The 26,777-nt window shown below is 43.1% G+C and overlaps 1 protein-coding gene across 10 annotated transcripts in view; it reads left to right on the forward strand.

Annotated features, from left to right (window-relative positions):
- The window catches only part of LPP (LIM domain containing preferred translocation partner in lipoma), a 354,330-nt gene that overhangs the window by 181,808 nt on the left and 145,745 nt on the right, over positions 1–26,777 (forward strand). For all 10 annotated transcript variants that reach the window (XM_062582808.1, XM_062582810.1, XM_062582812.1 and 7 more), the window contains one exon: positions 11,800–11,922. In XM_062582808.1, coding sequence (XP_062438792.1) covers positions 11,800–11,922 — 123 coding nt within the window. The remainder of the gene's footprint in view (positions 1–11,799; positions 11,923–26,777) is intronic.

Raw genomic sequence — 26,777 nt, forward strand, 5'->3', positions numbered from 1 at the left:
CTCCGGCATTTTCGTTCTGTGAAGCTGCTTATATATTGCTGTCAAGCCGCTACTCAGCCTCCTTGATGATAAATGAAACCAACTGAGCTCTCTGTGTGTGCCTCTCACTGTCAGCTCTTTTGGGTTTTTTTGGGGTGGTCTCTCAAAGTTTTAAAATGCCCGCTCCCAAAGTGGGCACAGTGTTTCAGTGTTAGTCTGACCAAAAGCACGGAGAGAAGTAAAATTGCTAAGCAGCAGCTCTGCACATTACTTGCTTCAGGATCACCTGTTGGGGAAGGAGATTGTTTGGTGTTTTTCCCCTGCAGAATAGGGAAGATCTGCTGTTAGAAGTAGTTTTCCCTATACAGCTTCCATTCTAATAGCTTTTTGTGGAAAACCATCCAACTTAAATCCTGTCAAACACTATATGCGTTTCTTTTCTTGCTCCTTACTGTTTTCAGCCTGCTCTTATTTGACAGCACAGCTCACTTAAGTTTCGAAGAATTTCATGAGTTGTTACTATAATAATGAATAAGAAACAAAATGAAATGCCAAAACAGTTGAGGAGTGTTGCAAGAGTGTCCTCATTTGTCTTCTTGTGGCTGTTTGGTTCATTAAGGCAATACCTTGGACAACAGATGTGTGTAGGTGTGTGTAATTCGTGGCTTGTCATGAATGAACATTGATGTGTCTTGCGCAGTTAGAGGCATCCTCCTCTTCCCTGTCCTCTTATACTAGAAGAAGAAGGAGGAAGGCTGCAATTTGGCCAGGATGTGGAAGTTAAGAGTCTTTGCTCTTGAAAATTGCCATGGGATCATTTATAAATGTAACTTTCATGTAATAAGAGTCGGTGGAAAGGCCTTCGTTTATTGTAGTGGACACTTAATGAGATATTTGGTTTCTGTATTGATTAAACTTTGTAACTATATTGGGATAATTGGTTACTCTTTGACAGTAGTTCCTACTGGAGGCAGATGATGAAATATCTGATATCTCCTTTTAATTTTCATTTTTTCTGCAAGCAGCAATACTCTGTAGGGAACATCAGCTCTGCTTGATGGCTAATTAAACATTAATTTGTGACTGTATTGGAGCAGATTTTAGGTTGGTGGAGGAGTGGGCAAAGAAAGGGGAAACTTTTAACAGTCACCATAATTATCAATAACGAGTTCTAATGTAATTGCATTAATTAAAAGAAAAAGGGTATATTCCCTGCTGCTGTAAAGTTAGTTACAGTCGGTGAAAGTCGTGCTGGGTCAGAAGGATTTCATGGCTGACTATTCTTGCTCTGTGAATAGAGAAGTAGCACTGACCTGCAGAAGATGTAAAGCAAAAATGATATATTCCATTTTCTATTGTATATTCTGCTGATGAACAAGAGCATTTCACTAATTCAATTTAATTCCCAAGGACAAGTGATTGTAACTCCACCTGGAGAATATTAAATTGCCTTAATGGAAAAATAAACTGTTTTTATTCTCCCCTTTCTCTCCCCATCTTCCCAACTCAGTTTTCAGATAACTTTATATTCCTCCTTAGTTTATTAATGCAGTTCTCATCTTGCTGCTGATTTTGCATCTGGTAGCACTTAACACACAAAAGACTGCCGGAGCTTTTGATCAGACAGGTTGAGTACCAGGACCATGGAATCTGTTGCTCTGGCAAATGCTGGCTCATGGGACTTCTCCTCTCTTTTCATCACTGGGCTGTTCCTTATCAAACTCAGCCTGTTGCTTCCGTGTGCTTGAGGATCATGATGCCTCTTCCTTCTGCACCGGCTGGCCACAGTACGAAAATCCTTCGGCTGACTGAATGGCGTTTCCTGTTCTGTGTCTTTTAATGCCACAGTATTTGAAAGTTGCATTTAGCCAATCTTGAAACCTTCAGTACTCCTTACCACGAACAAAACCCTGTGGTCAGAAATCCCCCAAAGCTATGCATAGGTTTGAAACCTGCAGTAGAGGTATCGGGACCTCTGCATGCTTTAGGCATTTTGCGAAGTGTGATTGAGCTGCAAGGCAGTTCTGTTTGGTGCATCAACATCCCTGCTGCATCCTGCTTCTCAGCATTTTTCCTCTGCTCTGTCCTGGGCTTGCGCAGGGCAACAGGACAGGGAGTGCTGCACATCTCTCTTGCCCCACTGTTGCCTGCGTCCCGTCACTGCCCCCAGGGGAATCTGCTGCTGGACCCAGGCTCATGCTTTGTCAGAGTGCGCCCACTGCATGAAGCCCATCTCATGAACCTCTGCGATGAAATGTCCTCCTCTGTGGCATCTCCTCACTCATCAGATACCTCAACCAGCTTCTCCAGAGCCAGATCTTTTGTATCTTGAAAGCAGGTCTGGGTAAATAGTGCACATTTGTGGCAAAAAGCCCCTTTTCCCTGATGTTGGGTGCAGGAGCTATTAGGGAGGGAAGACGATCCTGGGCTCTGACTTGGCACTGTTATGCCCCTCTGTCCCAGTGGAGTCATCCCCAGTGCCATGCTGAGGTGCTGGCTCAGGATCTGGGTCTTGTCTTTGGGTGTGCAGGGGGCAATGGCTTATTAAGTTCTGATGAACAGCCTCTGGCCTGTGTTTCGGATCCATCCCCTGTTCATGTGAATGCAGGCTGGTTTTGCAGTAGAATTGCAGTGGAGCTTTGGTGGCACAGGTGGAGCTGGTTTGGCCCAATGGATCAGTGTCTTTGTCTTGCAGCCAGAATGAAATTCATGGCATTTCTGACTTACTCTGCTTAATGCTCTCTGGCGCTCACTGCCCCCCCTCTACCTGTTTTCCCTTTCCAGATCTGGTTTCTAGTTGACAATAAGCTCCTTGGGACAAGGATGTTTTCTAACTGTTCATGTGAGCAGTGCCTATTAGACTGATCTCTAGGGAAATACAAAGATTTTATTGTAATACAGATTCATAATGACAACAGAGTGTTTTCCTCCTTTTTGTCTCTCAGAAAAATAAAAGGAGGAGGACTTTTTAGCAGTCCTACTGCTGGCCATGCCTTAGCCACAGTAATGCTTGTAATACAGGCAGTGCCGAAAGGCAAAACCACTCATCTGAAGCTGGCCTTTCGTTGACTCTCCCTGGCAATCTCTGCTGTAAGAGCTGTTGTCTCTGTTGCTCCTTGACCAGAGATCTCGGAGAAGCTGCTAATGTAGCGTCTAGCTGGCACTTGGAGGAGGAAGGCTGTGTGAGGAGGAAGAGGTTGCTCTTTGACATGTGTCCTAGCAGACTGAATATATTCCACATGATTTTCTATCATCTCAGCTGCAAGGAGGAAAGAAGTGGGTTTCCAGGCATTGGTTTGAGCCCCAGCACTGTGGTGATGATCAGTTTACTAACCTGCGGAGACTGACATATACCCGCAGGCAAAAGAAGTGACTCTGGCTAGTGTCAGTGGGCAGATACAATGCACAAGTTGAGGCTTTAAGTAAATGCAAATGTCTGTAAAAAGCCAAACTGGGTCAGATCAGCAGTGTTCAGAAGAAGTATCCAAGAAAAAATGTAAGAGGGTAAGGAGAAGCATGAAATAACTTGATCAAGAAATATATATATGTATATGTATATATATATATATATATATATATTCTTCCACATCTTTCTCCAGCTGCTTTTGGAATCCACGTAATTTGCAAAATCCACAGCATTTTACAGCAGAAGGTTCACCTACTTAACAGCGTGTTGTGTGAAGAAATACTTGCCCCGTTTTCTTTGTTTCAATAGCTTCTAGTTTCATGCTTCTTCTATTACCTGCTTTCTCAAATTTTTTATTATTATTTGTTCTTTTTTTAAGCTCCTACACTGCTGTAAGGTTATAAATTTGTTGTTAAGATATAGTGAGACGTCTCCCAGCAATGCTTAGCAAATAACGTTTTTGTCTATGTGTTCAGTTGCCCTGGCTATGATCCCAAGCAGTTCTTTACGATACCTTGTTTCTTTGGAGATAAGACCAATTAATCACAGAAGCCACTACTCTTTACATTTATGTGGGTGGAGAAACTGATTTTGGGACTATGACTAGATCAAATGCATACCACAGGTCTTAGCCTGAGCTGAGCTTGGATCTCAGGAGCATAGAATCACAGAATCAGTAAGGTTGAAGGGACCTCTGGAGATCATCTAGTCCAAACTCCCTGCTCAAGCAGGGTCACTTACAGCGTGTTAGACAGGCCTGCATCCAGGCAGGCCTTGAATATTTCCAGAGAAGAAAATTCCACAACCTCTCTGGGGAACCTGGTCCAGTGCCCTGTCACTCTCACAGAGAAGAAATTCCCCCTCACGTTCAGGCGGAACTGCCTGTGGTTCAGTTTCTGCCCATTGCCTCTTGTCTTGTCACACGGGACAACTGAAAAGAGTTTGTCCCCGTCCCCTTGACACCCTCCCTTCAGGTACTTGTACACGTTGATAAGATCCCCCCTCAGTCTGCTCTTCCCCAGGCTAAAGAGGCCCAGCTCTCGCAGCCATTCCTCATAGGGCAGATGCTCCAGTCCTCTGATGATCTTTGTAGCCCTCTGCTGGACTCTCTCCAGTAGCTCCATGTCTCTCTTGTACTAGGGAGCCCAGAACTGGACACAGTACTCAAGATGAGGCCTCCCCAGGGCTCAGTAGAGGGGCAGGATCACCTCCCTCGACCTGCTGGCAATAATCTTCCCGATGCACCCCAGGAGACCATTGGCCTTCTTGGCCACAAGGGCACATTGCTGGCTCATGGTCAATTTGTCATCCACCAGCACTCCCAGGTCCTTCTCTGCAGAGCTGCTCTCCAGAAGGTCAGCCCCCAGCCTGGACTGGTGCCTAGGGGTTATTTTTCCCTAGGTGAAGAACTCTGCACTTGCCCTTGTTGAACCTCAGGAGGTTCCTCTCTGCCCAGTTCTACAGCCTGTCCAGGTCTCTTTGAATGGCAGCACAGCCCTCAGGTGTCTCAGCCACTCCTCCCAGCTTGGCGCCCTTTACTGTACTCTGTGCTGTTGGTGGTTGGCACTTCCATGCACCTTACGTGCCTGCATCTCTGTCTCCTGAAGTTTGCTGTAGCATGGTTGCTAATGCGAATTCTGCCAAGGAGCAGCGTTGGCACATTTTTGGCACTTGGTACATTTTTTGGCTCTTCTTGGAACAGTAAAGGGAAGCCAGCATTCAGTGGATGGTTGGCATCCCTCCTTGCTCTTTATGCATTGTTAGGAAGCATTTCTGGCTAAGCCCACCTGCTCATGGGGAGATCTTCAGAAGTGACCAGAGTTGTGGAAGTATTGCTCAGTTAGATGACAACAGTATCAGAGTGATACAGAATGACGTCTTTGAACAATCCACTTCTAATTTTTCAAGTGTTGTTTTTCTGTCAAGCTAACTTGCAGCAACATAAACTAGGTAAAACTATTCCGTGGCTTAAAAAAAAAAGAAAGAGCAAGGGAAAAAATAAATCAAATAGTAACTTCCCTTTGGCTTTTATCCTTGATGTCATCAAAAGACTAAAAAGGATGTTTCAGGCCTGCCTTTAGCCTGATGGAACAGCAGGGAAGTTCTTTTCTTTTAGATGCTTGATACAATCACGTCTGCTGAAATCACTGCGGTCACATCTGCTGAAGTCTTCCATCATTTCAGATTTGTTTCAAAAGACTCAATCTCTCTGTTTTAAAAGGGCATGACTACATTTCCAGCCTCTGCCTAATGTCTGGAACAGTACTTTTGCATCAAGCCCAAGCATCTTGGATCCTCCCCCAGCCCGCCCACAGTGCTGTAGTCAGCTCTTGTCTCCATGTGCATGCTTGATGGGGCAGCGTCTTTCCACTGTTTTAATTGATTTTAGATAATTTGAAACAAAATGTTTGCACCTATCTTTAGGTTCAGAGGAGAATAGATCACAGCAACTTATCTTCTGGATGATTCATTTTTCTGATATATGCCCTTAAGGATGCATCTTTTTGCTACTGCAGTGTCTTTTGCACTTCAGATGGCTCTTGTGACCTTGGAAAGAAGGCTGGGAAATTCTACAGCAAGAGAGACAGGGTAACATGGGTGTGTATTTGAAAAGGATCTTGCCTCTGGCAGTCATATTGTTGAAGAAAGTGCAAAGAAAAAAAAAAAAATATACACTCCAGCCTGGAGTGTATCAAGACTGAATCACTTTTCTTCCTGGTTAAAATTTTTCACAGTCTATTCTTGTATGTAAAGTGGATGCCATTGAAATCAAACATCCTTCCCCTTTTCTTCGCCCCAGTTAAAATAAGAAATAAGAGCCCCAATCTTCTTATTTTGTCCATGGCTCTATCTAAACCCAGCGCCTGAGGCCACAGAGTAGAAACAGATGCACACTCCTGCTTTGGAGAGCTGTTTCATTTGCTCTTTCTACCACCTGAGTCTCTACCCAAGGATCTCCAGAGCCTGCAGAGAGTTTCACATTATTGGTGTTGGTTGTGACCTGGCAGAAGCAGGTGGAGATCTACAAAGGATAAAAGGCAGGAAACATGGGAGGAGATTTTGCAAGTGCCAAATGCCGTATTACCTCTTTGCTGGATTAGCCTAGTCTGGCTTCATCCTGTCCCCAAGAGGTCTAAACCCTCAGTAGTTTGCCCTGTGGCTGCTCGAATGTTAGGAGGTACCAGTGGGAGCGAAATGGTGAGTGAAGTGATGGGCTAAAGGAGCTGAATGCTATGAAACCAATGGCCAGTTACATCTGCTGAGAACTTAGCAGTTCTACTACCTTGTGTGTGGCTCAGTGGGGTATGTTAGAGAAAAATACAGTAAGTGTTTCAGGGCACAAGTCCTTATCTACCTTCTCACAATCTGCATTTTGCCTGAATGCCCATCTTCCTCACTCTGTTTGCTCCTTAGTCCTTTATTTCCTGCTGTGGCACCATCGCTGCCTTTGCTCCAAAGCACTCTCTTGTGTCATGCTTTGCTATCCTGCTATTGCATTGGTATCCCTGCTTTTCCGCACTCTTGAATGTCACAGACCAGAGAGCTCCCCAAGCATCACTCTCCAAGTGAAATTGCTGTACTTGGGGACCTTCCAGCCCATTTGTTTCCAGTCATTAGCTATGACCTTTCTTGTCTCCCTGGAGTTTATCTCCATTCTTCCACATGGGAATTATGAGGTTTGCTGTAACTTGTGACAGGAAAGGAGGCATTGGGTCCTCTGTTGCATGCAGGGCCCATGGAGTAGGGTATAGGGAAGACCTGTCCTCCTTGTGTGTGCTTTGGTTTGGGCTGTTTCCTTCTTTTCTTTCCTTTCTGATGGTCTGCTTAAGAAAGGACAACCCAGGTTCAGTGTGGCAATGCAAGCGCACAGTTGTAACTATTTAAAGATGGTATATGAATAGAAATCTGCAGGGGAAGACATGGGATGAGTGCATCTTCCTTACTAAACCAGTGCTGGAGCCCTAGGAAATACTGCAGCAGGTGCTCCAGTTGTCCACTAGCTCAAGCAAGGCCAAGAGGGATGGAGAGGAGGTAGATCTTGATGCTGGAAAACTGCCTTACAGAGTGCAAAATCCTGATGCTCTTAAAATGTTGAGGTATTTGGCTGTTGAATTGAATCAGTGGAATTTGTACCTGTGACTCTAGAGTTGCTTTTAGCCTGCTGTTAGTTAGCAGGTAGTTACTGCAAAGCTAATCTCTCTCTTTTCCCCATATAGCAACCCCGCTGGGCATGGACATGAGTCTCCATAGGGACTTGGAAACCAACCTGGCAGCCCAGGATACATGTATCTCCCTCTTGTCCCAAGGACCTACTGACTGTCCCAAGCAGCAACACTGTGTGGTAGTGAACAGAGCATGGAGAGGGGGAAACAGAGGCTGAGAGCGGAGAAGAAAAGAGACACAAAGGATGGGGAGAGGATGGACAGGAGAATAACGGAGAGGAGATTGCATCTGGTTGGGGAAAAAAAATTTGTGTCATGAAAGAGGAACTTAGAAGGAAATGTGAAAGCCAGTTTCTCACAGTGTTTTCTCTTTGAACTTGCTGCAAGGAGCTGGCTTGGACATATGACAAATGTTCTAATTTCTCTTCTGTAGCTTGCAAAGTGTGATTAAAGCAGGTGATCTAGGATGGCCTCTAGGGAAATCAGTGTGCTTTTCTGCGTCTCTAGCCCACTGAATGGCCTGATGGCCTTTTTAGCACAGTGAGCTAAACTTTGAGGTGCCTGCACTGAGGGGCTGCATGTTCTGAAAATGAATATCCTTTGGGGTGATGACGTGAGGCTGTGACACTGACTAGTACTAGGTGATAGGATTAGCAAAATTAGAGCTGGTTTTCATCAGAAGAGTGTAGGTTGACAGGGATCACCAATGGATTACCGTCACAGCTGCTCTGGGCTACACACCAGGAATTTGGCGCAGCTCAACAAGCCAAGTGGAGATGCTCTGCTGTTTTTCTCTTTTTTGCCTTGTGTAGCAGGGACTGAGCCAGGGGATAGGAGTGTAGGAGTTGCAGAAATTCACGTGAGTGGATATTCCCTGGCATGAGTAATTTATTGGACCGGGTAGGTTCATGTTTGCTTTTGTCAAACTCACGTTGGCCAGGCCAGAAATAGCATCTTTTTTTGTTTTTAAACCCATTTTTCCATATTATTCTGGCTGAAGGGAAGGGTGCACAAGTGACATGTCTGTAACAATACAGTAAATCCAGGCAGAAAGAGAATAAGCAGTTCTTTCTGGTTCCAGTTTCTATGTTTGCTAAGTCCAGAACTTACCCGGTCTGGGTTCCTCAGAACAGAACTGTGTCTGCACTAACCTGTTACGTCTTGGGATCTAGGGCTTGGCTTTTGTTCCAGAGTAATATCATAAAACTTTTATAGCAAAGTCATGATGAAGAGCATGAGAAGAGAAATTGTTTAACTCTCTCTTACTAAAGTTAGTATTGCAAATTCTTATCTTGTTTCCACGTGCAACAAACCTCTCAGTTGAAATTGGAGCACTGCATGCAGAGAAATGTGAGATTCATGGAACTGGGGAAGAGAAAGTAAGGAGAAATCAGTCTTTGAGAGGACTGCCATTTCTCTAATGTACTAAAAGTCCAGTCCTGTCCCACTAGGCCCTTAAAAACATCAGTAGCATTATTCGTTGGCACTGGCATACTGCATTGTGTCTGGCCTTTGCAGAACTGGGCTCGTAATCTATGTTGATTATATTTTAATTGAATAAATAAATCTTTTACAGATCCCAGAATCAATAGGGATGTTTCCATACTTTTTAATTTTATTTTTCTAGGTTTCCTAAGGACATTTAACTTTTACAACCTTACAACTTGTTCTGCAGCATTTGCGAGTCAGTTATTGCATAATTGTTCCGGGAAATGAGAACCTGGGAATAATGCGGCACAGAAATGCAAAGAAGCTGAAATGAAATTGGCTCATCTTTTTATCTACCGCTGTCCCATCTCTCCAGGGTCAGCAGAGTCCCATGCCCAGGGTACCAAAACCCCAGTTTCATAGTCTCTAGTTTTATTCCTGGTTCTGACGGTCGCTTGCTGCTGTTGATCACCTCACATGTTGGGTGCCCTCCTCATCTCTCCCCACTTCCAGCCTGGCTTTTAACTACTTAGCTTAAATAAATATTTTTAGGAGTGGAGAAATCTGAGTTTCTGTGACTGGACTGTGTTTAGCATTGCAATTAAGAAATCTGTGGCTATTCTGTAGTTATTGGAGGCTGACAATTGGAGAATGGAGAAAAAACAAACAAAAGCCATGAAGTGCATTAATAGTGAAAAGGAAATTGGACTTTTTCAGATTAAAAAATACAGATACCTACAGGTAACCAGGAATAATGATCTGGGGTCATTCTTGTGAAAAGTATTTCTTTCCTGAAAAAATAGTTTGGCTGGGAAATTTTTGATTGACTCTACAATAAAAATAGCCCAAAAACTGGGTTTATAAGTAGCTTTTGACCTGACTCTCAGCCTTTTAAATGATGTGTTCTTGCGTAACGTGTACTGGAGATTCCATTTTTTTGTTAGTCAAGACAAATTTATTGTAATCCAATAAGATTTAATGATCATTAGCAACTAATGAATGCCTTAGCACGTATAAGCTTGGCAGATCAGAGCCTGCCAGCTTTGCATAGGCTGTCTCTCTTTGACCAACTTGCCATTTATGTGTCGGATTGATGACTGGCGAGTTTGTAAAACAGGTAATGATCTAGCACTCCTGAAATGAAATTTAAATAAAAACTATCTGGAGCAGTTGGTGAGCCAAAGTGGAAGACTAATTTTCGTCTTGGAAAATGGAAGTAACCTGGTGAGAGCGAAGGCAAATAGAGCTGGATTGTCTGTGGGGAAGTGCTGGTACGGTCTGAAGGGGCATTACAGTTGAAATCAGATGAGTTGTTACATAATTCTTCAGTATTCACTTTTATTATTGTAACAGTCGAGCTGAAAGTGAGCTCCTCAGTGCTGAGCTCTGCAGGTGCACGCACACAGAGAGACTCTGTCTGGGGAATTTGCAGATAAGACAGACATGGAAGGACACAAGACATACTATGACTCAGGTTCAGAAAAAATTTAAACGTGCAATATTTCACCTGGTTCAAGAAGTTCTGATGCTGCACTTGCCCCAAGCGTGGGCTGGGGCAAGCGTGTGGCACCTATGTCACAGCATGGCATGAGATGCAACGCTGAGCTGACTTGGGGCATGGCAGCTACGGCCCTGGTGCAGTGGTGCCGTTGGATCACTCTGTGGTGCTTGGAGAGGAAAGGTGTGCTGGAGAACATGCAATTCTCATTCCTGCTGAAGTTCTCTGATTTCCAAGCCATGGAAAGTTTTGAGGAGGAAGATGTTTTCCTTGCTTTGTGCACTGTAGCTGTGTTGATTGGGATATACAGTATGAAGTTTGTCCCTGGAGGTTTTGGACTGAGTTGTTTTTTTCAGAAATGAAGAACATGAAGGACTCCTCTTTTAAAATGGTTAATCTAGCTGAGATTTTAATGCAGTCCTCTTAACAATAGCTTGGGGGTGGCATGCTCTCTTGGGATGCAAGGATCTGGGGTTTTGCTCTTTGCTGGGCTGGGCAGGGTGGTGGTGGTTAACATTCATGTCTCTCCCCTTCAGGTGAATGCCCCTACCACCTCGGTCTAAGTGGAACTGACATTTTGAAAACAGAGAGAATGGAAGATGCATTAAATAAAAGGGTCTTGAACATAGTGACTACTCTGGAAGCAGACATTCCTGTGTAGTACCCCTCTTCCCAAGGGGTCATTTTGTGACTACCTATTGCAAATAATGTCCTTCACCTTGAGTCAGATAGGGATGAACTGTGATTTTTCACTCTTTGGAACTCATTTTCTAGATGGAAACTGTGAAGATGTGTCGAATCAGTCAGGTACCCCAGCTTCATTTAAAATGACAATAGGTGCCGATGCCTAGTCACTGGCTACTGAGACTTGCAGCTTTGCTCTGTCTGTGCTTCATCTTGGATGGGGACTTGGCAGAGAGATACTTTCAGAATCTAGGTGTTCAAATCCAGCCCCCAGCTCAACTGCCCAGCCAGTTTTCGTGCTAAAATACAGCCTTTGCAACTGTGGAGGCTATGATTGTCCTGCTCACTCACCTCCGTAGTACAAGTTTCCTAATTCTCAGAGTAAACTTGACACAGTGTCACCACTGTGGGAAATGCATGAAGAAAACCCCTATAGCAGCCTATATTCTTGTGTGTTGGAGGTTTTCTGCTCATCTCAGGTTATGGAGACAGCTCTAGCATTCCAATATGTTTGTCCATGCAAGCTGAGAGATATTGTTGGGGCATGGTAGCAGCTCCATTTGATAACAGTTGGAAACCATGTGCCAGACTAAGTGATTTGAATAACTGGAACTCTTTTTTTTCCTCCTTTTTTTTTAAAGGTGAATCCTGGTGGCAAGACCCTTGAGGAGAGACGATCCAGTTTAGATGCAGAAATCGACTCTCTGACCAGCATCCTGGCTGACTTAGAAAGCAGCTCGCCTTACAAGCCTCGAACTCAACAGGTTAGTTGCACATTGCATAAATTGAGAGTAGGAAACAGGCCAGAATTGACTGCTGGAGTCAATTTGCTAACCATTTGGTATTTGTTGGGAGCAGGCATGCCACTTTGTCCTGATAGCATCCAGATGTGACTGTCAATGGGAGAGAGGGAGCAGCCAGTTCAAAAGCTGCAGTACTTCTGAGCAAAGGGCCTCTGATCGCGATTGTTAGACCGGTGTGGAGATTGTTAGAAAAAAAATATTGCAAAAAAAGGCATTTTGTTCTTCCCAAGTTCCTTCAATAATAGCTTCTGAATTAAAACCTTGGTTCACAAGTACTTTTACGCATGTTCTTTGTTAACTTTTATCTGTCACGCTGCCAGAATGATCTAGATAGCTGCATTTCAAGTTGTTTTCTTTTGTTTTTGTTGTCTAATCAGTGGTGATGAAGTGGCTTGGATCATAGCTTGGCTGTCAGGGTGGTTGGTAACCTAGCAAGGCAGATTGGAATTCCCACTCGTTCTTCTGTGTCTAGACAAGGGGACCGCAGGTGTGACAGGAGCTCAGCTAATTTTTGTCACTAATGTAGGTAATACTTGAGTAGAGCTATTTAAATTCTGGTAGTGTCGTCTTTTTATTGTATGAAACAGTGACACCTCTGTGGCACTTTAAAAAGGGTAATTCCTGAGATCTTTACATTCATCCCAAATATATTTGTGCCTAGTTGCGCAGCTACTTCCCTTTCTCAAGGCTGATCTTGTTTGTTATACATATACATGTTTGTAGGTATGCATGCAGCTCTATGCGTATGTTTTCTTCATCTGACCAATATCAGCTCTGATTAAAGCCTCAAAGTTGAAAAGAATCGGAAAAGCAAGTTGAATGATGCTGTGTGCACCCATTAACCATCTAGGCCATCTCTTTTGTTTTGGACTCTTTTTGTTCTTTTCATTGTTACACTTGTTTTGGGCAGTTGAGAAGAAATACTTTTTGAGCAAAACTGAAATAGCAATCAGAGATCATTTACATTTGCTCCTGTTTGAGTATGTGAATGTTGACTTAGCAAAAATGGAGTTCAGTCACATCTGTGCATTTTTGAAAACTCCAGCCCAAGTGTCCATCTGCAAGCAGGAGTTCTGGCATCTTGACCTGTGTGAATCCCTTCCTTTCTGCTGAGACCGCCTAAAAAAGCTCTCTAGCTGCATTCTAGCTGCATGTACACAGTTCTTGCATAAACTTACAGACCTTGTAAACAGCCTGATTTGGGTAAGCCAGTCAAAAAAAAAAAAAAAAAAAAAGAAAATAGCAACAACAAAGCAGGTATGATTTGATCCTTTTCCCAGTGGATTTTTATTGTTGCAGTAAGTGAGACAAGTTTTAACAGTGATTATGCTCATGTACTGTATCAAATAAGCTGCATTCATTTTGTTTGTGTCGGCCAAACATGCAAATGCACACTGTTATCGAGAAAGGCTTTATAAGATCAAAACACTATGAGAGAATTAACTGGAAGTGATTTGTCCTACCCATTTTTCTTTGCTATGCCTGTATAGTCAGTTACCGTGTCTTAGAGACGTGTAACTTCTGAACATGTAACACTTCATATAGCTTTTGCAATTGTCTGATAGTGTTGCTGACTTTCTCTTCATACTTTTTTCTTTGAGATCTGGGATTGGGTGAATAGAATGTCTTTTTGCTTTATTTTATACTTGTAATATATCTATAAAAAAATCACAGAGTTCAATTGCAAAGTTCCATAGGTTTATTTGAGTTTCTGTAGCATCAGAAGGCGTAGCACAAGTTCTGGATTAGATCTGATTTTTTAACTGCAGCAACTTCCAGGATCATGTGTGCTGCCAGGTATGTGCATCTGCGTATGTGGCTTTTTGCCTGTAGTTCTGGTGAGGGCTACAAAGATTTGTCCCCCTGAGTCCAGGAGTGTCAGGATGAGATTCCCTAATGTGTGTGTTACAATAGCTGTGTTTGACACTATGGGCAAAAAAAGCAGAGTTTGAGATGTGGGACCAAATGCCATCTTTCTTCGTTCAATTTCTCAGACTTTTCAGTATGTATTGGTTAACATAATTATGTCCCATGAAAAGTACAATTACAGCAACTATTAACTATAGCCGTTAGAAAAAGCAAATGTCAGAGTTGAATGTGTCATCTGCTGTAATTAAAAAGTACTCAAACAAGTCCTTGAAGGGTGGAACTAGAATGCAAAGCTTTGATGTTTTTCTTTGTTTCATCTGTACTAAGTATTAAAACTGATGAGTCATTTGATGGTCTTATAGTAGGGTAATAGATTAGGCTGAGGTATTTACTCAGAATATCAGTGCATTTACTGGATTACTCCTTAGCTGACCTTCCCAAATTTATCAGGATAATAGCTGCGGATAGAAAAATAGAGATACAGCTTGTTTTCAGAGAAGATTTTTCCAGTTGTGCCTATGGAATTAAAGCATTATAATAATTTTATTGGCATACCTTGCCCTTGAGGATACTCCTGCTCTAGAATAAGAAAAAAATTATTGGTCTGTTTCTTTTCTTTTCTTTTATCTTAAAATAGTATAAAAGCAGCATAAACTAAACTGTAAAATAGTCCTCGCATGCTGGAGTATGTGTTACACTGGGATAATGATGAGCAGTTTATTTAACATGCCCTACCTTCGTCAGCATACATTCACACACAGACAAGCTCTTGCAGTACTCTCCATGAGTTTAGGATTCAAGTGAGAGACAGTGCAGTGGAAGGTGGTCTCAAAGCAGAGGGATTATTCCCTGGATGGTAGTTTTGGAAAGTCCATAATACTTTTCAGAATGAGGGATGTTGTTAACCCTTGATATTTCCCCATGGCCAGCAGACCTGCTGCAAAGACATTGATGAATGACCATCCCTAGACCATCTGAGGTCACTTACCGGGCCTCGGTCAGGTAGTGTTTTGGTGCTATAGCAAATACGAGCTGGCGTATATATATGAAGTGAGGGAGCGCTTCTTGTGTGCCAGGCAGAAAGGAGGACATTGTCATGAGCTGTAATTGGCCACCACTAATAGGGAGCAAGAAGAGAGTTTTGACTCCTGGGGTCAGCAGTGCCCAGGTGATACTTGGCATTTCCCCCTTCTTCAGGACAGGGGAGCATGGGAACGCCAATCTGTAGTATTGATGAAGAGTTCACCCAGGTCCTCCTAGATGCTTCCTGTATCTTGGGCAGAGGCAGGAGGATGCTGTCCTGCAAAGCTGTGTGCTGCCTTCTCTGCAGTGATGAGAGAGAAAAGCATTTCCTCAACATAGATCTTTCACAGAGCAGAAGAGATCCTTCCTCCCCGCAGTGGATGTCAGCCTTATGGCAGCTTTATAACTGGGAGAAGCCCCACTGTGAGTCTGTGTAGTCCGGTACCTCAGCATGAGTCAACCCTGATGTCGCTCAAGCTCAAAGTGAAAGATTATCTCAGGCTTCATTTCTAGTTAGTTCTTGTCTCTGGGTTGAGGCAATTGTCTTGAGAGTCCTCCGCAGTGGAGGCTTTCTAGGCATCGGTAGTTTACTTCGTATTGGCCATCAACAACGCGTGGGCGAGAAGCAGCTTTCGGTCATCATCACCTCAGCCCCAAGCTGAGCCCGTGACTTGCAAGTGAAAGTCTCTCTGAGTCACAGAAGCAGCCAAAAGTAATTAAAATACTGCGTTTTCCTTTCAAAATTGCACATAACAAAAACAACAGAAAATCACAAGACTAAGCCATCATCTTTAGCTGCAATACAGCAGTGTCTAAGGATGCTTTCTGTTGTATGAGCTGGAGGGAGAGAGACCACGTTTCATGAGTTTTTCTGAAGCTGAAGTTTCAGGAAGGACCAACAGCAGTCAAGCTAGGGAATTTTGGGTGACCTTCCTGGAAGTGTCAGGTCCAGCCTTGCTCATGCAATGATTGAATTGGAAAAGGAAACTAACATGATACCAGCATCACTGAGATTGCAACGGCATGCTAATAAATCAGCTTAGCTTAAGTCTTGTTTGAAGAACTGCAGGTGCATTATGAGAAAATCTAATTACTATTTTTCCGCTATTTGGTAAAGTTTAGAAACGTTAATGTGATATATAAAGTACGGAGATTCTCTTGTGTAGTTGCAGTGTGTTCTCTATTTACACATAATATCTTCTAAATTGCAGTAACCTATTGGAAAATCGAGAACTAGAGAACGCTTTTAGTAGTAAAAGGAGGTCATAGAGGCAAGGCATTTAGGTACATAACTTCCTCTGATGAGAACAAGGGCTATGCCTACCTAAGGTGAATCCCAAGTAGAGGACTGAGTGGATGTTGTAGTCATCTGACTACACTATTATAAGATATTTTCCTCAACTTAATGGGCTTTTTTTTGTTTGTTTGTTTGTTTGTTTTTAAAACTGTGCTGCTTAAATCTTTGCTTAAGAGACGTGTGCAGCAAGGCTCTGAACAAAGAAAAGTCAAATTTCAGCCTAGAAAAAAGATGTTTACTTTTTTTTAAAGAAAAAAAAAAGTAGGAAAACTTTGTGATTGTGGAGAAAGAGCTTCCATCATAGGCTGTGAAAATGAAATACTGGAAACAGCAGCATATGAAAGCCTAGGGCTTTTTGTCCCTGCTGTGAATTATGTATTGAATGCTGATTGCTATGTTTGGTATCAGACCCCTACATTCTGAAACTCTTGAGTTTTATTCTGAATTTCCTAGAGTGTCTGTTTGGCAAAACAGGACTTGGTGGGCTGTTTACAAGATGTACCTGGTCCGAAGGTAATTAAGCTTTTTTATAGATGAATACTGAGCAGCCAAAATTTACAGAATATTCAAATAGCAGAAACGTACTTTGATGGTCAAGATCATATCTGCTTGTCAACAGCTCTTGCAGGCAGCATGATCCAGAGGGGACTGGGCTGGTACTCAGGAGAGCTGTTTTATTCCCAGCTACTGCTACCCTGCTAAATGACCTTGAGTGTAGTGTTTCTGCGCTGCTTCCTCTCATAATCTCTCCTGTGTGTTTAGCTTGGCAACTGCTTCCATGTGATTTGTGTCTTACTACCCATGTGTGTAGCATTTAGCAAAGGGAAGCCTTGGTTTAGGTTGAAGGGCTTTAGGTGATGTGGTCGTACGAATAATTAAAATAGAAAAATAAATTGTTTCCCCTTTTTCCAAATGGAGAAAACGAAGCCAGAGTTAGGTGAGGTACCTTAGGAGCTATGCCTGTGTCTGTGCCTCTATGTCCTGGCTCCAGCCACTAGACACTTGCTACTACCCAAACTGTCAGCCAAATTGAGTGCGAATGAGTTTTACTTCAAAAAATTATTGTGAGCTGCAGAAGTAAATAAAATTAAAATAAAAAATCAGTGATATGTTGTCATTAAGCTTCAAACATACTGGGAAAATAATTTCTTCTAATGTCTGGAATTTAAGAGGAATTCAAATGTTTCACAGCATTGGTTGTTTTTCCATTACTACTTTTGACAACTGATTGAGAATAACAAAAGCAGTGGAAAGGAAATGGATGTTATTTGGTTGCAGAGTGATGGGACAGGATTGAACAGTTTCTGCTACAGAACTGGAAACCAAGGAATAAGACAAAACTTTCAATGCTGAAGACATAGGAGCTTTTTTCCATGTGCATTTCTAATTTTAGTGCCCCATTTATATCTGTGCCAGGAATGCACAGCTAAGTGTTCGAGTGTTTATCTTTGTTTACATGGAGTGGTATCTTCAACCGTGAACGAAGCTGGCTAGTCAGCAAAGAGAAAAGCATTCCCCAGCATACAAAAAGGCCTTGTGGTTGCTCTGGTTTGGGCTAGGGGATTGACATAAGGGCTGCATAAAAACCAGGCTACTAAAGCTCTCTTCAGAGCAGCCCATGCAAATTTACTAGTCCAGGCTCAGAGTCTGATTTCCTTGTTCCTGTTACTTGACTGAGCCCAGATTATTAACTTCATGTGCCCTGGAGGAATTTCGCAAGAGCAGTCCACAGCACATTTGCTAGTATTTCGGTTGTTGTCAGGAATGTTTTTCTTTCTTTTAAGACAGTCAAATGAGAGAATGGAAGAAAATTTAGAGGTACAAGCAGATTAAGGTTAATTTGGCAGGTTCAGAATTAATTCCCCCCTCCTGTAGCATTTCTGTGACAAAGAGTTTGCAGTTCCTGACTTAAGGGGCTCAGTGGGATTTGGCTTTTTCAGGTGTTCAGAATATTGCTGAATCTTCTTCAGTGCAATTGGGACTGAAACTGGCTAAGCTTCTACTGTCATTAGATTTGATATCTGGAGTAACTGTAAATGCCCAGGCCCCTCTCTGCTGGACTGAATACATCTAATCCGTGGGCATCTGTGCAGCTATGTCAAAAGGATTTTGATTCAAACAGCACAGAGTAGTAGGTAGAACACAGCAGTACTTTTCCAGTAACAAATTAACAAATTGCACTCTGTAGTTTTACATTTGAGGTAGATGTTCTTCTTCTCATCTGTTTTTTTTTTTTTTTTTTTTTTTTTTTCGTTGGTTGGTTGGGTTTTTTTGAGCTCTTTTGATTGTGGGACAGAAAGGGTGGAATGAAGCTTCCTGCAGAAGTGTCAGAGCAGGAAGTATCCCCTGATGCCCAAGGGAGCTCTGAAAGGCTGGTGGCAGTCTAACTTTGCCTGCCTTTTAGAAGGACCATCCAGCTTCTCCAGGGCTGCGGGTGCTGAATGAGATTTTCAGTGAAGGTTGCGAGCTGCTGCTGCTTCCCCACAGACTTGGGGTGGCTCGTGCTTGGAAACCAAGGGGTGGCTGTGTCTCACGGGGAGAACTGGCACTGAGCAGACAAGCTCGAGTGCTCGTAGCAATACTGCCAGGGCAGTGGGGAGCTCGCACAAGCTAGTGTGTCTGGGAAATGCTCTTCCTTCTGCAGGTCCCATCTCCAAAAGCAGAACGGCATTATTGCCTTGCGGGGGTGGTGGTAGAGACTGTTGCAAGGTTAGTGCTTTCGAGGAGTGCGGCTGCAAGCATGCAGCTGTGCACATTCGAGGTGATGGGCACAGCCAGCGGCTGCTTTCATGTGCATTTGGCTTTGGCCTCTCATTGCAAGAAGGGGATCCTCCCAGGGCTTGTGGACAGCAGCCAGCACATGCAGCTAGCTGATGCTATTCTGATTAGCAGATGCTTGAATCGGTTGCATCTGTTGGCGTATATTAAACATTAATCCTTCTGATAAGAGCATGTCTGTTAAGAGTTTTTAAAAAGTTTTCTGAGATCCTGGATTACCAGCTCGTCACAGATGAGCAGGATAAGAGTGACCTTTGCAGGGTATTATTTTTTCCTGTTGTAGTATCATCAGAGTGAAAATAAAGCACCTTAGCCCTGCTGTTTCTTTTCTCTGATATATAATCAGGTTTGCAGAAATCTTGGTAGGGTTTACTTTCCCTTTTCCCCTTTTCCTTTTTTGCATCGTTTCAGTTTTCTGCCTGCGTGCTTGACTACAGCTTTAGATGATGACTGCTGTTGAATATATTGGACTTTAAAATCAATGCAGGCACCTCAAATTTGTATGTGGATAAAGATAAACATTTACTTTGGGAACTGTGATAAAAAGCAAATAGTACCTCATAATTTGATCTTTTTTTTTCCTTCTGCATTTGTGATTATTTTGTCACAAGTGGCTGAGAGCCGGGCTCTCGCTTTCTAAAGCCGTTCAAGGCCTTCTGCCTATTGTTAGGTTTTGTTTTCTATCTTTTTCCCCACAATGGCACCAAGCTGCTGTATACTGTCACCTCAGGAAGTCTGTCATTTCCCCATCCTCAGTTTTTGGCACTTGCGTTGGATTTGCAGTCATCTTGAAGGGCCCTGGAGCACTTAACAAGCGATTCACACGTATGGGCGGTGAAACACGGCCACCTCTGGGGCAGGGGAATGCCTTTAGCTGGGACGCAGCCTCTGCTCCTGTCCTTGCATGAGTCGGTGCATCTGAGTGCTTCGGCAGTGGTAGATCTACCACCTCCACAGCCCTGTGATATACAGAAGTATTTGTGCTGTTTCACAGGTGAGGGAGAAGTGGAGGCATAGAGGTTTGATGACTTGTCTGGCTCATGCGCTGGTCACTGGAGGAGCTAAGCTGGACCACTGGCACCCATGATGCCATCGCAGATGTAGAGCACCGTGCTGAATGGGAAGGCAGGGAGCATGTGGGCATCTCTCCCAAGGCACCAAGAAGGTCTAAAGGATGGGTCCTGGAGTACCCTTAAAGCAGAAGCAATTGCAAGCATTATGTTTCCTCTGACTTATGGTGTTCAGAGACAATACTCAACTACAATTTAGGATGTTTTGACCTACAGGCTCACTACAATGACTTGGTAGCAAATCCTGCAGAATTCAAACCCCAGGTTTAGCAGCCTGTGGTGTCTCGGACTGGTATCATCACTTTCTGATCTCACCATGACATTGAAAGTAGGAAGCTGTTTTCCCTAGTTGGGAAGGCTGGAAGGAAGTTTATAAAAATTGAACTTAGTCCCATGATACAAGTTGGTGATTTCTCCAGTCTCCTTCATGCTGCCTGATGGAAGGGAGCAGCTTGTACGTTTTGAAATGCAAGCACAGCTGATTAATGTAGTTCCCACCAGTGTTCCCAGCTAGCATGGGTGATGGAGGCAGGGATGCAGTCCAGCCTGCCATGTGCCCCTGGGTGCCTCTCTGGCTCCTAGGCTCTCCTGCTTCTCCCGGTGCTTCACCCTCTCCCTCCTGGCGCACAATCACTTGTGCAAACCTGCCGTGGGGTGGTGTGTGGGCTCTGCAGGGAAGATGAGGTGGCAGAAGGCAATCTACTGGATCCTATTTACAGGAAACCCAGGGAACTGGATCAAATCAGTCCAGGCCACGGTTGTGTCTTAATGCTTGGCGCTTCGCTGTCCCGTGGGCTTATGCAAATGGAACGTGTGGTGGCTCATGCCCAGCACAACTGGAGAGATTTCTGATGTGTTCACAGCTCATCCTTGCTGCATCCCCTTCTGGTCAGCACTCAGCTCCCTGAGATGCACAAAGGGAATAACATCTGGGCTGTCTCAAATGCAGAGCTAAAGCTGGACCCTTCCTCTTCCGCAGTGTGTGGTCTCAGTGGCTGGGGAGGAGACACCCAAACAAGTGCTCGTAGGGGAGCGAAGGCCAGATACAGCATGGTGCTGGTTGTGCTCTCAGTGGCCCACTGGCTGGCGTGTCAACACGCACGCACACGAACGCCAAACCTGCTGCACAGCCAGCATGAGCTGCTGCTGTTTTGGGTTGTGCCCTAATCAGGGTCCCTGACCTGAAACACCGGTTATTTGGTTGACATGCACAGACAAATGCCAAGGCTAATACTGGGCTGAGAAGGGAAGCAGGAGAGGCAGTTAGGAGAGGTGAGGAAGGAGAAGAGGAAGGGTCAGAACATGCACAAGATACAAGTCACAAGTCTGTAGGAAACAAGGCTTCCTTTGTTCTGCTCTTTATGGCTTCTGTTGCTTTTGTGTTGACTGTTTCTGTTCTTTGCACACTAGGAACCAGCTGCATTTCCCTCCCTGTTAAGGAAAGGAAATCGTTCAGAGCCAAAGGAACAACACACCAGCATAGATGAACACCTGCGCAACAATGCAGCGGGTGGACTTCATTCTCACTGTGGCCGGGGCTGGGCATCTTCCCCAGGCCCTTTCCACTACAGTGAGAGCAACGACTTTGTGAGCATGCCAGCGTAGGCAGTTGTAGCTCGGTGTCACTGCCTCTAGGGCTAACAGGAGGGACATGAGGCAGCACCCACAGATTGTGTAGTGTGAGTTTGGCTCTACTGAGTAGGTAGACTTAGGAGGAGTGAACTTGCAGAGAAGAAACATCAGCTTCATAACCACATCTTAGTTCAGCTTTATCTAGAAACTGGTATGGATCCTCCTGACATAAGTTTCTGTTGAGTTGCACTCTTTAAAAAAGGGAGGCAACTAACTTTTATGGTTATTGTAGTTTCTAAATACATTTTAAGGGTGAAGGCTGAACATGCTGGGGAACCCTAGCATTTAAAATATGACCTTCAAAAGTTTATCTTGATTGCTTACTGGCATCCATTTGCTAGAGCATTTCCAGTTTTTCCTTGCATTTATCTTACCTGTAATGCTTATAAGGAAGGAAAATTTTGATTCTTTTTTGATTTGCTGTAAAACAGTGCTTTGGATGTGTATCTATTCTGGGATAGTTTTGTTGTTCTCTGGCCTGTCATGTCTTTCATGGTCTGTCCGACTGGTGAGAGAGGACCTCTCCTGGGAGTCCTGGCTGTATAGTACAGCAAAAGCAGAACAAACCCATTTCCAGCCTCATTCCAGGTAAGGTGGAAAGAGTGCTGCCTGGAAGAGTCTAGTGCCCTACAGGAAAGTTAAGACTAGGCCAAACAGTTTCTAACTTAAAAGCTGCTACCAGTGCATAAATAAACATGATACATTTATAGCCTGAACATACCTCAGGATTGTTGCAAGATGCTTCTAGTTCAGAGCCCTTAACCATTAAAGAAGAGGCAGATGCATCTGTAGACAATTTAAGGGACTGTGTCTATATTTTCTCTTATTGATTGCCTTTTGCCTTCCTGTCTGGAACCTTTTGAGAGATGACCACGGTGCTGAGATGCATCATCTCTTTCTGTATATTAAAGCTTCCTAAGCTAAAACAAAAAACAAAACAGCCCATATTCAAAAGCTATGAATTGATAGATCCTTGCTATAGCTTTTCAAATAACTGTAAATTACTCCAGGCTGCTGTAGTTTCATTGTAAGGAAGTTTCTTCCTTGACTCAGACTTTTTTTTTGCCTCACAGTAGAATGCAATTAGATGATGTATGTATCGTGGCTTGGAAGCACTTGCAATTTTCTCAGCCTTATGTTGTCAACTTTTGCTCAGTATCAGGCTTGTGGACTGTGTCACTGTGCCTGTGTTAGCATATATTATCACCATATGGTGTTTCGATAGTGAACAGAGTCTTCTGTGAGTACGTAAGGGAAGATGGAATGGAAAAAAATAGTATTACAGCAAAATAAACCTAACCCTGCTACTTCACAGCTGAAAGTGAGAGCTCTAACTGACTGTTATTTCTGTGGTAAATCAGTAATGCCTTGGTCCGGTCATACTACTGTCTTCTCTCACAAATTTAAAACCAGACAAACAAACAAACAAAAAAACAAAAGATGGACCTGGCCAGAAAATGAGATTTTGATGTACTTTTTTATTTCTGCCACTGTTTGCAGTCTGAAACTGGTTCCTCCCTGCCCAGGCTTCTAAGATATTCTATGTCCTACTGTAAATTCTGCACTTGGAAAGTGAAAGCTTCATGTGGATAAGCAGAGAAGGAGAAAGTTGTGCCATTTTTATGGCATTATGTATGTAAAGACAGATCAGATCACTGCAATCATCTTTTCTGGTTGTTAGCATAACCCAAGTGGCTTACACTAACCAGGTGTAACCCAAGTGTGATCCTGGTGTCTTGTCCATAAATAACACTAGAGTTTATCTTTGGATTGGTGAGAGGCTATGAGTGTGTTACCCACTTTGGAGTGTTTTGTAAGAAGCTGATGAGACCTTGTTGCTGTTCTGAGAAACTCAGAGCCAAAAGGAATTGCTATTTGGTGCCTCAGCAATGTTCTGGTCATCCTGGAGACACAGGGAGGCTATTTTGATTCCTTGTTCCAAAGCCATTACCTAGGCATCTTAGGAGGAACAATTCCGTTTTCATCCAGCAGAAAGCCAGGATGCACGTGTATCCTGTTCAGGTTTATGTCATGATTATCAAGAGAAGAGGAGGAGGTGCTGGGCTTGCTTACTCTACTGGTCTGAGGAAAGATGACAGGGAGCTCTGCATTACACGTGACAGCTCTACAGCTAATACTGTTTTGTAGCCTATAATAAAAGTAATGGATAAGCCACTGCTGTTCAGTTGGGATTCTTTGAGGACTGTACTATTCAGCAGGGAGAGAGTATACATACTGTATTGAACTCTTACTTATTTTTTATTTTTTTTTCCATGGAAATATTTTAACAGAGACCACCTCAGAAGCTAAACGTGTCCAAAGTGTGAGCCTGGGGAACAAGGTGGCTGTGAGGGTCAGAGTGTTTTATGAGGCCCCAACAAGAGAGCTGTTACCATGCCCAGGACAGCTCTTGCCATTTAACATGAAAAGCCACAGCAATATCACACAGAGGATGCAATTTTTAGGTGCTTATTTAGGGTGTATCTAGATCACTGTTAAGTTTTGGAGGTATCTGAAAGAAGCAGCACCCTGAAGTAAAGCTGTACAACATTAGAAGTCTTTAAACATTTTAGTTGTTTTGGCAAGACTTGCCTTTAACAAGACTTGGCTTTGACACTGTTGAGTTATGTGGTCATTTCTAACTAATGGCACAAAACTTTAGAGAACGCCTGCTGTTTCTGTATTGAACGTATGTTTGCGTGTTCCTGTAAAATCACAAATGCATGCAGAGAATTGAGAATACAATTTATATTTGGCATCTTTCCTACAAATTATATTTTAGAACACTTTAAAGTCTTCCTGTAAATAAAAATCATTTCAGAATCAAACTCATTAATAAAGAAAAGGAGATGAAGTAAGATACAACGGCAAGGAAGGAAAAAGTTTTTTTTGTTTGGTTGGTGTTACTGTGTTATTTTTGTTTTGTTTTAAAGGCAAAACAGCCATTTGATGAGCTCAATCATTTGCTGAGTGTACTCAGCGTTATCTCAGGAGGACATGTGGACAATCTCAGGAGCCTGTCTGTATGATAGGACCTGCAGGGAGCCAAAAACTAAATGATGGGCTGATAGCTTAGAGGGTATAAATGGAGGGAACATCTGAAGATCTCTAGCTCTTTTGCTTATAAGCCAGTGCTGGATTATCCCCTATAATCAGTAATTTCCCTGGTCTGGTTTTAAATAATTAAATGTAAATAATTCATTGCTTTCTTTAGGTGATTATTCCAGACTGGAACATATACAGCTGCTAAGAGCTATTTGAGTTGAGCATTTGCTTGCTTAATTTAATATCCTTGAGTGACACTTCATATATGTGTACACACATGTGTACTCATACCATGTGGATGTACTCACTTCCCTTGCCACATATATATATGCAGAGTACAAGGAGGTTTAAATTCCCCAGTACAAAGCTGTAATAAAAGGGCTGACAGTCTGAATCTGTAATATGCCTGACCTGACAATTAAGCAAACTTATTACTGTGTCAGCCTGCCAGATGGATCATCTACTCGTGATGTAACGTGTATTGCTTCTGAACGTATTGGAGTGCAGTTTCCTATTTTATGTTTGTCGAGCTGAGAGAGGGAAGAGACATTTTTATTTGAACTAAAGCTACTCATTTCAAGTGTGTTTAATGATAGCAATATGTGACAGATAAAATAAAATCCTAGGCCCTCATCCATGTTTATTTTAATTTCAAGCAATGGGGAGAGATGGAAGAGATAAAATTATAGACTAAAAAAGTCTCTTGTAAAACAGCAGCTTGAGCGCTGAAGGGTTTTGCTTGCAGTACTCCGTAGTACTCTCTCAGGTGCCAGTCAGAGCTCTGCTTGGTAGGAAGCTGGGGGTTTGGACCTGAGAAAGGTCAGACTGGAGTGTTTGGCATCAGCTTCTCTAATTGTTGCCTCTAAGCTTACTAAAGATAGTACGGCTGTACTGAAAGGGAGGAGGAAAGAAATATTCACTCTATGTTATCTGCCACCAACGTGGACCTTCTTCTAATTTAGTCTCACCTTGAACCTGAAAAGGAGGCAAGTTTTTCTCACACTTGCATTGTAGAAGTGTCCCTTAGACTCCCAGATCTGTCTCCTGCTTTTGGGTAACCTTGGTTGAGTCACTCAGCATCTCCAGGCTGCGCTTCTCCTTCTGTTAAATAGAGATAAAAAACATTTCTTTGCCTGCCTGCTCGGTGTAAGCTGTTTCAGTGAGTATTCAGTACCTGGTGTAATGAGGATACATAGATAATGTAATATTTGTGATACTGATCTGGACCTCTGGAGCACTCTTCTTTTAGCTCTTCTGTGAGCAGCCTTTACCATTGGTGTGCATTGCGACTGGATTGGGATATATTGCCTCTCTGAGAGGCTTATGTCAAGCAGAAGGTTGAAAACTTATTCAGCTATTTCACTTTTCTGTGTGACTGAACTGGCACAGGCAACAGCAAAGTAGGTGTTAATTTGTATTCTTGAAATACTTACAAAGGTGCTGTTGTCCATTTTGAAGATGGTTTTTCCTTGAAGAGCTTAGGACATCCCTGTACATCCAACCAGGTTCCTCACTCTGCTGATACATCTTTGAGGAGCTGTAAGCTCTTGATTCAGAGAACACAAATCTTTAAATATCCTCTGACTGGTTTTCCAGGTGGGACATTGTTCCCAACACCAGGGAACTATTCCCTTTTCCTGGGAGACAATGAAGCTTTGTGCTAAGAACTAGCAGTTGCATGGAGTTGCATTGTCTTCTGTGGATGTGTCAGTACACCAACTCTAGCTCCATCGCATGCTATTGACTTGCCTTCCATTAATTGGACTTCTCACGTGCAGAAGAAATTGCATTTTCAGTTCAGCAGAAGACTTTCCTGTGAGGATTTTTTAGTATCTTCTTTTCCTGCCAAGTTTTCTTGAGCATCTTAGATGCTGGCTGTTGTGAGGGAATCAGCTTCCACTCTGGATTGTCTCCGTTGATGGAAGTGTCAGTATCCTGCTTCCTGAACGCAGATAAATACTTTTGTAATGTCATAGCACCTTATAGTCTGCAACTGAGCCTGGAGGGAAGTCACATCTTGAGTGCACTCAGTCAAGTATGTTTTGTCCCAACTCATATCATCACTGTGTTTGTTTACTGCTGCTTTTCCAGAGGCAGAAGTA

Source organism: Rhea pennata, chromosome 9, assembly GCF_028389875.1.
Source record: "Rhea pennata isolate bPtePen1 chromosome 9, bPtePen1.pri, whole genome shotgun sequence".
NCBI classification, from domain to species: domain Eukaryota; kingdom Metazoa; phylum Chordata; class Aves; order Rheiformes; family Rheidae; genus Rhea; species Rhea pennata.